The following is a 12,539-nucleotide window of genomic DNA, read 5'->3' on the forward strand; positions in this document are numbered from 1 at the left end:
GATTAGGAAGTTTATCTATAAAGGGATTTATTTGGCATGCCCACACCATGTGAAAAGCCGTAGCTATTTCTCCACAGTGTGGGCACTCTGGTGTGTAAAGTGAGGGGTACCATTGGTGGAGTTTAAATGGTGTAATGAGAGTGTCTGTCTGTAATTTGGCGTCGCTTAGAAAACAAGAATAACCTTGAAAGCTCTGAACTCTTACATAATATTAACCATGGCATCTATACTTTATGGCGTGATTTAAGCCTTGCAGACATCATTCAAAAGAAATCAGTAATTACAGTTACATTGCACTTTTAAGGCTAAATCTTTACCAGCGCCATTCATCGAAAGACATCAACTCGTGACCTTTGCTCTCTGCGGCACGACGTCTGCGATTCTTCCCTCTGTAATCAATCTTTTCTTAAACCATCCAGACCTGATTCCTCAATGTCATTGATGCCGGCTATAATTTAAATATCTGCTAGAAGGAATGGCAGGCTAAATTATGCCTAAAAACAAGAATAACGTTTTAAAGAACAAGAAATGAAGTTGGAAGCGTCAGAGTTCCGCAGTGCACCTGCGAAACACTTCTTGGTGCTTTAACGTATACTAATGGGCATCACCTAGTTAACCTCCTTGCCTATCTATTCTATTCTATTCTTTCGTCAGGTAGAGTGTTTTACAAGAGGATGCCGTGGTTCAGTTTTCATTGCGGTAACAGGCTCGGACGAGCAAATATTTGGCATAAATGCTTGTTGTTTTTTAGAATAGAGCAGTTATTCCGAGAGCGCAGAAGTGTGCTGCATCTGTTAACTGTTAAAATTTCTGATCCATTCATGTCATTTTTTAATTTGAATATGCTTTGGATACGTTTAGTTTTTCTCGACAGTAGTATATAACGTGTGTCTGAAAGGGTCATGAAATGTTTCCACACATAACGCAGATTGTTACGAAATGATTTCGCAATGCGCCGAAGACTACAGCTCCGATGGAAGCACGAACATTTTACTTCATAAAACATTCTCGTTGAGTTTACGACGCATATTTTAATTGGTAACGCGCCTTAACTGTTAAATACTGCCTGCATTTCAGCCCTGCAGAATCTCCATTCACACCTGACAAAGCCGATTCCAAAAGGTCTCTAGCGCACGAATCTCCATTGTCGGCGCTCATTGCAACGGCTTTGTTAAGTAAGAATAGCCGCGATAGCTATTCAGAGCTTATGGCGCGCAACATAATTGCCAGTGGAGAGCTAAATTTTCCACGCGTGCCGTAGCTGCAGCGCTGAGCGCTCACCCATTGTCGTCTTTTCATTTTTTCTGCTCCTAAACTTCCCTAAGAACCAAAGGCGGAGAACCTTAACGCGCACAGAGTACAAGGTAGTCTTCCCTCTGCGAGTAGGTTTTGTGGAGTCCGTACGGATAGGCATCGTAGGAGGCTCCATTAAAAGAAGCGGGCGCAGAGAACGTGCGCGGCTTGCAGCGCAGTTTTCAGCTGCCGCGGGAAAAAAATTGGCGATGCCTGCGCACAGTCGAAGCAGGAGGCATCGTCAGAACAGGCTGCTGCTTTAGAAATCGGGGTGCAGGCACGATGGTTTCACGATTGAAGGGCCAGCTGATGAAAGCTCCAAAAGGGACCCGACGCAGGTGCGGAGGCTGACGGAGGGGGCAGAGCACTGGGAGGAGAGGATGGAAAAACGTGCACGCGACATGTTTACTACAGGACCACGCGTTGCTCGTCACGAGAAGCGAAACGGAGTGCTGGCCGTCGGTCTGCAGAGCTTGGGTGGCGCTCAGTTTAATGACGGGTCGGCCGCAGCATCTAGAGGCCTACGAAAGTGCATCACATACATTGCGTCCTCTGCTGCGCGCAACGTTAGTGAGAACGAAAGCCGGCTGCAGGGAGGAAGAGGGCTCGGACAATCTGCGCGTCGCCAAGAGGTCAACGAAAAAATGGCATTGGGTAGAAGACCTCAGAGGAAGCGAGAGTGTTGGAAAGGCTGAGGAGGAGGAAGCGAGTTAGCACAGAGCGCTCGTGCAATCAAGGCTTGTTTCGGTATTCCACGCGCGCCATGACGGCACCCTCTGCTCAAGTCACGCTTCTGGAACACGGCTCCATTTGTAAACAGCGGCCCGCTCCTCGGGCGGCGGCAGAAGGCCATGGTCATCTCAGTTTTCGAAGGACGAGAGGAAAAGGGAAGCCTCTTGAAGCAGGGTGGTAGATTGCCTACCGACAGGGAATACTAGCCAGGGCTGCGGCCACTCCAACAATGACCATAAGGGGGAAAGAAGCGTCCCGCATGGCATTTTTATTTTTGTTTAGCCTTCTCGCTGCCCGCTTTTCAGTCTCCCTTTAGCCAAGAACCACGGTTTTCTCTGAGTGAACGAACAAGAGGGAAAGGGGTGAGCGACCACTTCTGGCTCCGATGCTGCAGGCGCCCGCAGCCATCCTAGATTGGTCTGCGGAGGGCCACGAAGCGTTCGTGCTTTCCTCGCCGTACATTCCCTCTGGCGGGTGATGAAGGAGCCGTAACGGCACGGCGCAAGGCGGTTAGCGTCTCGGTTTCCATGGCACTCACGTTCGGCGCCGCCAGTATACCCGTACCCTTCGGATGTGTGCCACTCTCGGATCCGAGCGCCTATCGGCCGCCTCCGGGTTGTAGCGCGCGCGTACGGGCTTTACCACGCCGCGCACGAATCAGAAATTAGAAGCGCCTTTCTTTCTAAGTGCGCAATGAGTGCGGCCTGGCACCCTCTCCTCCTCTTCTATTTCCTCGCTTGCTCTCTAACGGGACGAAAGGCCTCGGGCCGGCGGCATGTGAGGCTAGGAGAGGCAGAAACTCGCCAGCAACGCACGCTACTATCAGTGATGGACGCTTCCTCCTCAGACTATCTTCTGGAGTATAAAATGGAAGGGGGCGTCAAATGAGCAATTTCAAGAGCATTGGGTAATATATACTGGAGCAGTCGGCGTAGCAAATTGTTAATGGAAGCTCCTGCCTTCCTGTCGTCTCTATTAGGCCTCACCAACGTTTTTTTATATGAGGCAGGAAGTGTGAGTTATAAAGGATGCGCTATACATAATACGCAGTCATGTGACCAAGCTGAGCCTTTCGCACTCTCATGGACGTCTCGGTAAGAGCAGTACTGCTGCTCGGACTTTTCTGTCCTGGGCGGTCGTATAAAGTTATGGTTTTTTCGGACTTTCCTCTTGAAACCTTTCAGAAAAACAAGAAAGCAAATGTGGGGTACTTATTTCCTTTTTTGAGCGTTACAACTTCGCTGCTCATCTTTGTCCTTAAAATACGAACGCAGTGTTTTTTTGTGTGCGTGCTAAAACTATCTGAATGCGGTCGTTTGATGAACTATATTTTGGTTCCTTTCTTACTGTGGCTTTTTCCTTCATAATTATACACAAATGAGAAACAGAACCTCCTTGCCGATACAACAAATAAAACAAACTTGTCACGACACCCCAAAGTGGCCTCACAATACCTTTTCAGTGAGACGGTTTCACCTATATCTGGCCCAAATCAAGCGCTAAAACGGTTAGTCACTGAACGGAGCTTTACGTAGTTCTCGACTTTCTCTACTCATATGCGCAATGATGTTATCGGGTTTCAGCTGTTCGCTCCAAATGTTTTCAAAATTTTGCTTATCCTAGCGTTTGAAAATTTGACGTTATTAGTAGCTTGAAAAATAATACGCTGCGGCCGGTTGAGGCTAATTGTTATGGGTCAATGCATATCAATAACCGGAAAAGGCTTCCTCAATGAATAGAAAAAAGCAAGAAAAGTCAGAATACAAGAAAAACCTTTCAAATATATTTTTTTTTTGTATGTGCGTGTATGTGTACAAAGCATGCATAAGACCGTATGAGATATAAAAAATGTACCCCAAATAAAAAGAACCAGCCAAAGGCAGCCGCCAATTGAGAGGCCAGCTCCTTTCCCGGAAACCTAGTTCCTACATTTTCTCACACCAAAAAAGGACTCGGCAGAATTACCAGCTCGTGTGTTTTCTGGTCTAAGCGAGAAGAAAATATGCCGCACACATTTGCCTTGGATAATTAAACTTTAGGGCTTGCAGGCGACTGGAAAGCGAGATTCTAATTAAAATACCCGCTGTTTTGATCTCATTCTAAGTCACGTACTCTAAGCAATTTCCGCTAGCGAACCGCTTGATTCCACTGACAGCCCACGTAAATTAAGCGGGGCTATCTCTTTGAATTAGGCTACCTTACGGCTACACCAAGATTGCATCGCCGGGTGCTCGTCGTGCGAATTTTGCTCACCTTCTTCGGGTCTGCTTTTAATGCAATTGAACTGAATCCTAGCTCGCATCACTACTCTACTCACTATTGCTTCCAATTTGTCTTCGTTACTTTTCTATGTTTTGTTTAAGCAACGGGAGCCGGTCTCATCAACATTGTGCCCAAAGTTTTCAGCAGCTACCACTTCGCGCTTAGTTTCGAATTCTATTCATTATCGACCTTCTACTTTCGACGTTCGAGATCTATCTTCACTGGAGCCTTTACTCTATTTCGTCCAGCTGTTCTTTCGTGTGGTTTATGGTGCATCACTGTTCTCCCCCTTTCTCTCGCTTCTCACGTGGTTCTTAATAGCCACGTCGAGCGAAGTGCACCACTCACACATCATTCTACGCCTTACGTGGTTTCTCCTTGTCCACATTTCCGTTTCCCTAATTCGTTTGCCCTTGATTGCCACAGCGCCTTTGTGAAAATATCTTCGGGCCCGCTATATTGTGCCCGAGAGTCATGTCTGTATATTATACAAAGTACTTGCAACGATTAGCATAGATCGAATTAAACTGAGCGGTCACTGACAAAATAACTTTGTTGCAGTGAGAAGGCTACTGATGAGTTTGAATGTGTACGCTAATATATATTATACTCTATGGCTTAGTTTATCGGTCAAACCTGTTGTAGCAATTAATTTTCGCTGACGTACTGCCACTACTATCCTACTTGTCGTAACGATGCTCTCCAGCTCGTACTGAGCCACTGCAATATAAGCACAACGATTATCTTGGCTCATATCTTATTTCATTGCTTCGGTGACGTTCGTATTGCGAGAATGTTTCGTATCTCAGGTTATTTCCTGTCCAGAAGCTCATCATAATGCCGCCTGTACGGTGAAGGCCCTAGCGGTATTTAAAAGAAACACTTACTGTTCCTACACGAAACTCGTGCTTTACTTTCCTCTACGGTACTCTTGAATTGCTAATATTCTGAATTCTTATTTTTCCATTTTAGTTGCAGCAGTTTTGGACGGGGCAAGAAAAAAATAAAGACGCAATCAATTCACGTGCACATAGAAAGGACCCCTGGCCATTTCCGCGTAGTGTTATGGCCATCATTTCCTCGGCAAATACTTCTGTTTTCTTCTTTCAAAACGCGACGGAAACCATTTCAGAGCTTCCTACAAACAGAAGCACTTAGTAAAGGCAAGAACAACAAGCGCATAACAAAACGAAGTCCGCGAACGTTATCTGGCAGGAAACTATGGGGTAGAATGCACCGGTAGCAATAATAGTCTAAGAGAAGAGAAAGGAGGAGGGACGACCCGAGGCGAGATCCACTCACCCCCGTCAGCGTCGCAGATGAGGACCAGATGAGCCCCTTCGTCGTAGGGGCCGATAACTCCGTGTAAAGGCTTGCCGGACTCGTCCCGTATAATGGCATCCTTGGGGGGAACTGTGCCAAGGGGAAAAAAGAGAGACGGATGGGGGAAAAAGGAGATCAGGAACAAGTGCAGCAGAAGAGGCGTTAGCTCTTCGAGCACGCCACGACCGGAGAGTAATCGGATTAGGGGACTGCGTGCTACACTATCATCGTGTAAATGGCTGTTCCATTATAGTACCCCGGGCTCAACGGCGATAGAGCCCGCCATATTCGTCCGAGCAGGCGACATTTTGTCTCTGCGGCAGCAAGCCGGACTGTCTTTGCGACTCGTGCCCTTCGATACAGTACTTTTACTGCGATTGGAAGTTATACGCCCCCTTATGTCTTTGACATGCACTTAGCTGCGGTAACAGCTGGGATAGCATTCTTGGAGAGTGATGCACGCCAATAATTTTGCTTACATGACAACAAATGCGTAAATAGAAATTTACTGATAAAATTATAAGATTGAGTTGGCTGAGTTTTTCATACGTAAGTTCCGTTTGCTATAGGATGTCTCAATTTTTACACCCAATGCGCCGATAAATCGTGAACTGCCATTATACGCGTAATAATTTGTGCAGCCGATTCATGGCTCCAAAAGAAAAAACTGTATGTTCGAATGCCTATCACATCAGCGTTTGGTACGCCATGTGTCAAGATAGCACCAACATTGAGCGTGACCGTAGCTCATGCCTCACAGATCTGTATATGTACGAAGAAATGCAGAAGAGCTGCTACTAGAATCAGTTTATGCGCTTAAAGTAACACTAGAAACATATATTCAACTTGTGAATGCCTCCTTGCATCCCACATGAAAATTTAAAAAAAAAAGCATTACCATCTTACATGAAATGTGTACATAGAAAAATATTTTCTATTATAGTGACATACTAAAAGGCGTTTTTAAGAATAGCTTGCTTTGGATAAGCCTATCAGTCATAATCAAAGTAGTTCCGTGTAGGAACAAGTGCATGCCTACTATTTGGAAGACGTTTACGTTACGGTACGCATAATGTATAAGCTACCTTACTGCAGAATTTCGTAATCATTGCCATATTTGGATTCTGCAACACATTCAGTGAACAAATGAATAAATGATTTCTACATATGCGCGTACTTAATATTGAGATGCTGCTCACCCTTGTGGGATTCTGAGATTGGTTGGTTCTTGAAATGTCACTAAATAGTCCCAGAATAAGATGAGTTTGAACGAATGAATTTGAGTTTGAATGAATCATCTTCACCTTCATCTTTATTCTGAATAAGAAACAGGCCTTAAAAGTAGAGCAGCTGCAAAGAAGCAGCTAGTTCCGAGAATATTTCATTGTTGTGACCGCGTTTTCGAGTCAGCGTTGAGGGCTGGTAATGAAAACGCAAAACAAAAAAGAGTGCCTTTCAATATCTCGCCCAGAATCGAGGGGAAATACTAAGAACACGTGATCATTCATTGAACAAGAACAATCGAATGAAAGGAAGCGTGGGCACGTTAGCCAGCATCCGCTGCTCATTTCTAATCGGAAGCAGTCGGTTTATAATGTAGGCATTTTTAGCCTATTATTGTTTCCACTTTTGAGTTGCACTGCACGGCCCGATCACTGAGTCCTAAAAGGGCAATTCCCTTCATCCATTCTCAGGTGCTGTGATATCCTCAGGCATTGTTTACGGTCGAATAAACTAATCGATTAAAATAGGAGCGGACAAGTTTGCGACGTCTGCCGTAGCAAATCGAAACGTGGCAATGTCTCTCAGACAGCCTGCCATTGCTTTCCCTTCCCTTCAACAAAAAGGAAGGCATGCTTTCCCCTTCTGTATTTATAAGCAGTCTGAGATTATTTCACACGTTGGGCACCATTTGCGAGAACCAAAATATCTTCCATTTTCTTCCACCACCGGAATCGGTGGAGCCACTGGGAAAAAGTCGGGAAGGTCAGAAAAAAAGAAATAAACGTTTGAGGGCGCGGGGGACACTAGAATAAAAGGCACCGAGCTCTAAACCGAAAGGACAGAGCAGGAGTACGGGGGAGGCCGGTTGCACAGAGTCATGGGGGCGGTTGTTGAAGAAGTCCTCAGCCTCACTGTCCTTTTCCGTCGCGCGCCGCAATTCAATCGATCGGTCGATAGCCCCGCAAACGCTGTCCGGCTCTCATGCGAGTTGACAGCCGCTTAGCCTGTCACAACCGACGCGGCACGTGGCACGCCCTTTCGCCCCAAAGGCGAACCGACGGCCTGAAAGCCCGCCGCCGCACAGTTCGTTATGCAGCGGGAAAGAGACGCGCGGAAGGCGCCCACTCGAATAATCTCTTGCCTCGAGGAAAAAAAAAAAAGAAGGGGGGCAGAGGACAGGAAAGAAAACAAAAAGGAAATGAAGGAGTGCAGAAGCGCTGAGTCCGCGTTGAATAGGAGCGGACAAGACTAAGAGGCCAGGCATTTCTTCTTCTTCGTCTTTCCCATCCTCCTTACATCTCCCCCACGCGCACTGCACTCGACGATTCAAGCCATTACGGCACCGTCGCTTTGACGGCGGCTCCTTTCAGGAGAGGAATTTGCCTCCCAGCGCGAATTTTTCGAACGCCACGTAGACCGGTCCGGAAGAAGAATGAGAGGCCCATTCACTCTCGTGCCAGAGTTTGTTTGAGCCGCGCGGGCCTTTTTGTAGCGCGCTTGCATGCGTATGCTTGTCGAGATAGATATGCGTCGTTTCCAGTTGATTCGCAAGTTCTGGGGTGGACGACAGCAGTAACGCTTCTAACGTGGTTATCCTTACGGAGTGTAACATCAGTGAAGGGAGAAGTACAAAGGGTAGAATTCAATAGCTTTTGTGCCGAGACGTAGCGGATGCTGAATGCGGTTACTGCTGAAGGCCCCCTCGATGGAAATACTAGACGAAAGCTTGGGTTTAAAAAGGTAGGCTTGACGGCATATGGATGTTCAAATCTCACTGAGTGACGCTTATTGCCATGAGCTTTGCTAGGAGTTGCTCTTTCTGCTAGTCATGTCTCCAATGCTGACGAAAAAAAAAAAGAACGGTAGAGTCGAGGTTTGTACTCCTACGTGCAATGCAAAGAGAGCAGCAGCTTTATTTCAACCGTTTTTCAAATGTGACATACAAGCATTATAACTACACAGTGATACCGTGAAGTTAGAGAGCTTATTATCTTTGATTACCAAAAGAAAAAGAAAACAATTTATTCTAGGCTTTACTTCTTACTCGTGCGCGTTTGATGCATTAATGATTCCAAAGAGTAACGTATCGCTTATTTAGATCCTCAATAGACAAAACGTTTATTGTTTGCTGCATTGTCCCTTCTATCCAGAGACTCTACCTGCAGACAATGCCGCCTTCTGAACGTAAAGCGGACAAGGAATATCTTATTTATGGTAAACAAGCTTACACTTGGCGGCGCATACTGTGCAGTAGTAAGGCGGCCGTCATTAGCTGGGCATTTGCACGTGATTTCGGGCTATGCGATACTATTTGTTAGTAATCTCTATAACATGTTACACAAGGCTCTGGAACCACTTGGGAAAGGAATATTATTTATACTTTATTATCAGAGAAGCACTCTCCTGTATGGACGTCTTGAAAAAGACGAAAGCAGAAAACACGACTTCTTTTTTCTATTTGTATTCTCAACTATATGTCTTCCCCGAAGCATTATAATCTGTATATGTCCTAGAATATTTTGTACTTCACATGATCTCAAGACCCCTAATAAAATACTTAAAATGGCTTGTTTTCAAATCAGTAATACTTTTCTTAATCTACCTATACAAGAGCTTTACATACGGATCCCCAAAGAGAAAACTTCCCGTTCCGCCTAATTTTTTTGCACATCTTCCTTGTGCACTTTAACATAACAGTCACAGCAGATTGAATATATTTTTATGGCCAGCTCTTTTATGTGAAAAAAGAGGTCAGGAGCCCAGTGTGAGAAAGTTGCGGTAAATGAATACGGGAAAGTGTAGCTCGATAGACCTTCAAGCTGTAAGCGCAAGCTTTTTTTTTTTCTTTTTATTTTACTCTTTTAAGTCTATTTTTCATTCGCCTGTTTTTATTTCAATTTATCCGTCATAATTAAAGAAAAAAGAACAGTTGGCCATCTAAACACAATCGTTAACATGGTTTTGAGGTATTTTGTGTCTACGATACACCGTCTGCTACCTATGGGAGGGCTGTAGTGGACGCCGTATGTAGAGCAGATGATATATTTAGATAAGGTTATTTCCTTTAAAAACATGGACATGCCAGCATATTAAGCGGGCACGTTTTTCGTATCGCCTATATTGCGATGCAACCTTTGTTACCGAAATTCGACGTCCCACCCTGAGGACGGTAGGCAAGTGCCAAAGCCACTCGGGCCATCGCAGCGGGTTAAGATGCCGCATAGCTTTCCGTACTGGCAGCAAAGGTCTTTACAGTGGGTTTGCAGTTACCAACGTCCATCAAGGGAACTGAGAAGCTCGCTCTAATATCGCTACGTGTCGAAGCGGGCAGCAGAAGCTTACAACTCACCGATGACCGTGAGGTTGACGTTCCTGTGCTGCGTTCGCTGCCTGCTGTAGTCGACCCGACAGCGGTACTCGCCGGCGTCGCTCTCGAGCACCGGGTCGATGTTGAGCGTGGGCGGCTTAGAGGCCACGTCTAGGTACGCGCGCGTACCTAGGTCCTGGCCCGGGAAGTGTCGTGCCTTGCTCAGGGGCTGGTCGCGGGCATCCAGGCTGTAGATGGGGATGCCGTAGTCGCCGTGGTACCAGAGTATCAGCGACACCCCGTCGCCGCCCGCAGGGATGCTCGTGTTGCACGGCAGAGACACTTTGCCGCCCACAGCCGCGTAAAGCTGCGGGATGGCTGCGCAAAGAGAAGAGGCTGCGCTTTAGCTACCGGCAATAGGAAGCAAATGCTGAAAATAACCAAGCGAAGTGACAGTGCACGAAGTGGCTCCGAACTGGCAACTTTTTCACGAACACTGAGATGCCACTCGTGTTTTCATACTATCATTTTGTGTGACGGAGCGCCGCATTAACTCCTCTCCGTATCGCTCTGTGCACATAAGACATTGGCCCGAAGTACAACGTTGAAGAAAAAGCGATTTTGCATGAAAAGCGTTTCGACAATTAGTTTTCAAACCAAGCAAATTTTACAGTAGCATCAGAGCATAAATATTTCGTACTACAGAAGAACATAAAAATATCCTAGGGTTTTATTTCAGTTGAGGAGAACAAGCGGGTGTAAGCCCATGTTTGCGGAAAAGGTAATTCACGCAAGTGGCATCACTGCCTGAGAACATCAAAATATTGTAACAGCTGTTACACAGAAACAGCTACTGTGGCCGCTCAGCGAGAGCACTGAGACAGCTGAACCAGCGAACGAGGGCACCAGGAACGGGGTACACACTTCAACGTCCTCTACTTCTACCGATTGCGCTCCTCCTTCTTCACCTCTAATGCACGTGTCACTGCCCCCTCCTCTGGAGCATCGCCCCGATGCGGTGTTACCGTCGGACAGAAGAGCGGGGAGAAAAAGCGTTCAAGAGTTACACTACGAGTCTGGCATCACGGAATAGACTACATGTAGCCTGAAAGTCAGTCGGGGGTTCGCTCGTAGTATGGCTTCATTCGCACCACATGCACAACGTCCCTGCGCTTGCCGTTGTGCGATGAATGAGCCGGCAAAGCTGGTTACAACATCATATGTTACGTCGCTGAGGCGGCGGACAACAAGGTAAGGGCCGATGTAGCGGCGCAGTAACTTTTCGGACAGCCCGCGGCGACGAACTGGCGTCCAGATCCACACAGAGTCGCCCGGGTTGTAGGTAACGTAGGGCGTCCAAGGTTGTAGCGGTTAGCATCGATCTGCTGCTGGCGGTGAATACGCTGTCTGGCCAGTTGCCGCGCTTCTTCCGCGCGCTGAACATAAGTGGCGACATCGACGTCAAGTTCAGTCTCACTGTCAGGGAGGTCCACGGGTAGCATAGCATCCAAGGGGGTGGTTACGTGGTGACCGAAGACTAATTCAAACGGAGCGAACCGCGTCGTTTCTTGTTGCGCGGTATTATACGCGAACGTTGCGTATGGAAGAATTTGGTCCCATGTTTTGTGCTCGACATCAACATACATGGAAAGCATGTCGGTCAAGGTCCTGTTGAGGCGTTCCACCAAGCCATTTGTCTGTGGGTGGTAGGCTGTTGTACGTCTATGGCTGGTGTGCGTGAGCTTCAGTACAGACTGAGTGAAGCGAGCCGTAAATGCAGCTCCACGGTCGGTAACGATAGCTGCAGGAGCTCCATGACGCAGAACTATGTCGTGGACAAAGAATTCGGTGACTTCAGCAGCAGTACCGCTTGCAAGTGACGCAGTTTCAGCGTACCGTGTCAAGTAATCCGTCGCCACCACAATCCACCGTTTTCCAGAGGACGACTTCGGAAAAGGGCCGAGGAGGTCTATGCCAATTTGCTGAAAAGGGGTCTTTGGGGGTGCTATAGGCTGCAGAAAGCCAGCTGGTCTCAGAGGAGGAGATTTGCGCCGTTGGCAATCACGGCATGTTGCTACGTATTTACTTACTGATGGTAGTAAATTGGGCCAGTAGTACTTCAGCCGAATCTTTGTCAGTGTGCGACTGATTCACAAGTGGCCGGCGGATGGTTCATCATGACAAGCGCTCAAGATTTCGGGCCATAACTGGGATGGCACAACAAGCTGAAACGTCTCCCTGGTGCTGTCAAAGTTGCGCTTGTAGAGTACTCCACGCCGCAGAGTGAAGGACAGCAGCCCAAGACGAAACAAACGGGGTACACTATCATTAACACCCTCCAGGTACTGAATGAGTGGCAACAACTCAGAGTCGGTCCGTTGAAGTTGCGCCATACGGG

At 47.0% G+C, this 12,539-nt stretch overlaps 1 protein-coding gene across 1 annotated transcript in view; it reads right to left on the reverse strand.

The window, feature by feature from the left end:
- LOC146184953 (protein turtle homolog B-like) overlaps positions 1-12,539 on the reverse strand; it is a 645,660-nt gene that overhangs the window by 60,690 nt on the left and 572,431 nt on the right. The window contains exons 4-5 of the mRNA XM_084605918.1: positions 10,184-10,519; positions 5,590-5,700 (exon numbers count right to left, since the gene is read on the reverse strand). Coding sequence (XP_084462044.1) covers positions 5,590-5,700; positions 10,184-10,519 — 447 coding nt within the window. The remainder of the gene's footprint in view (positions 1-5,589; positions 5,701-10,183; positions 10,520-12,539) is intronic.

The sequence above is a fragment of the Amblyomma maculatum genome, chromosome 6, assembly GCF_055883805.1.
Source record: "Amblyomma maculatum isolate TAMU_Amacu chromosome 6, ASM5588380v1, whole genome shotgun sequence".
Taxonomy (NCBI): Eukaryota; Metazoa; Arthropoda; class Arachnida; order Ixodida; family Ixodidae; genus Amblyomma; species Amblyomma maculatum.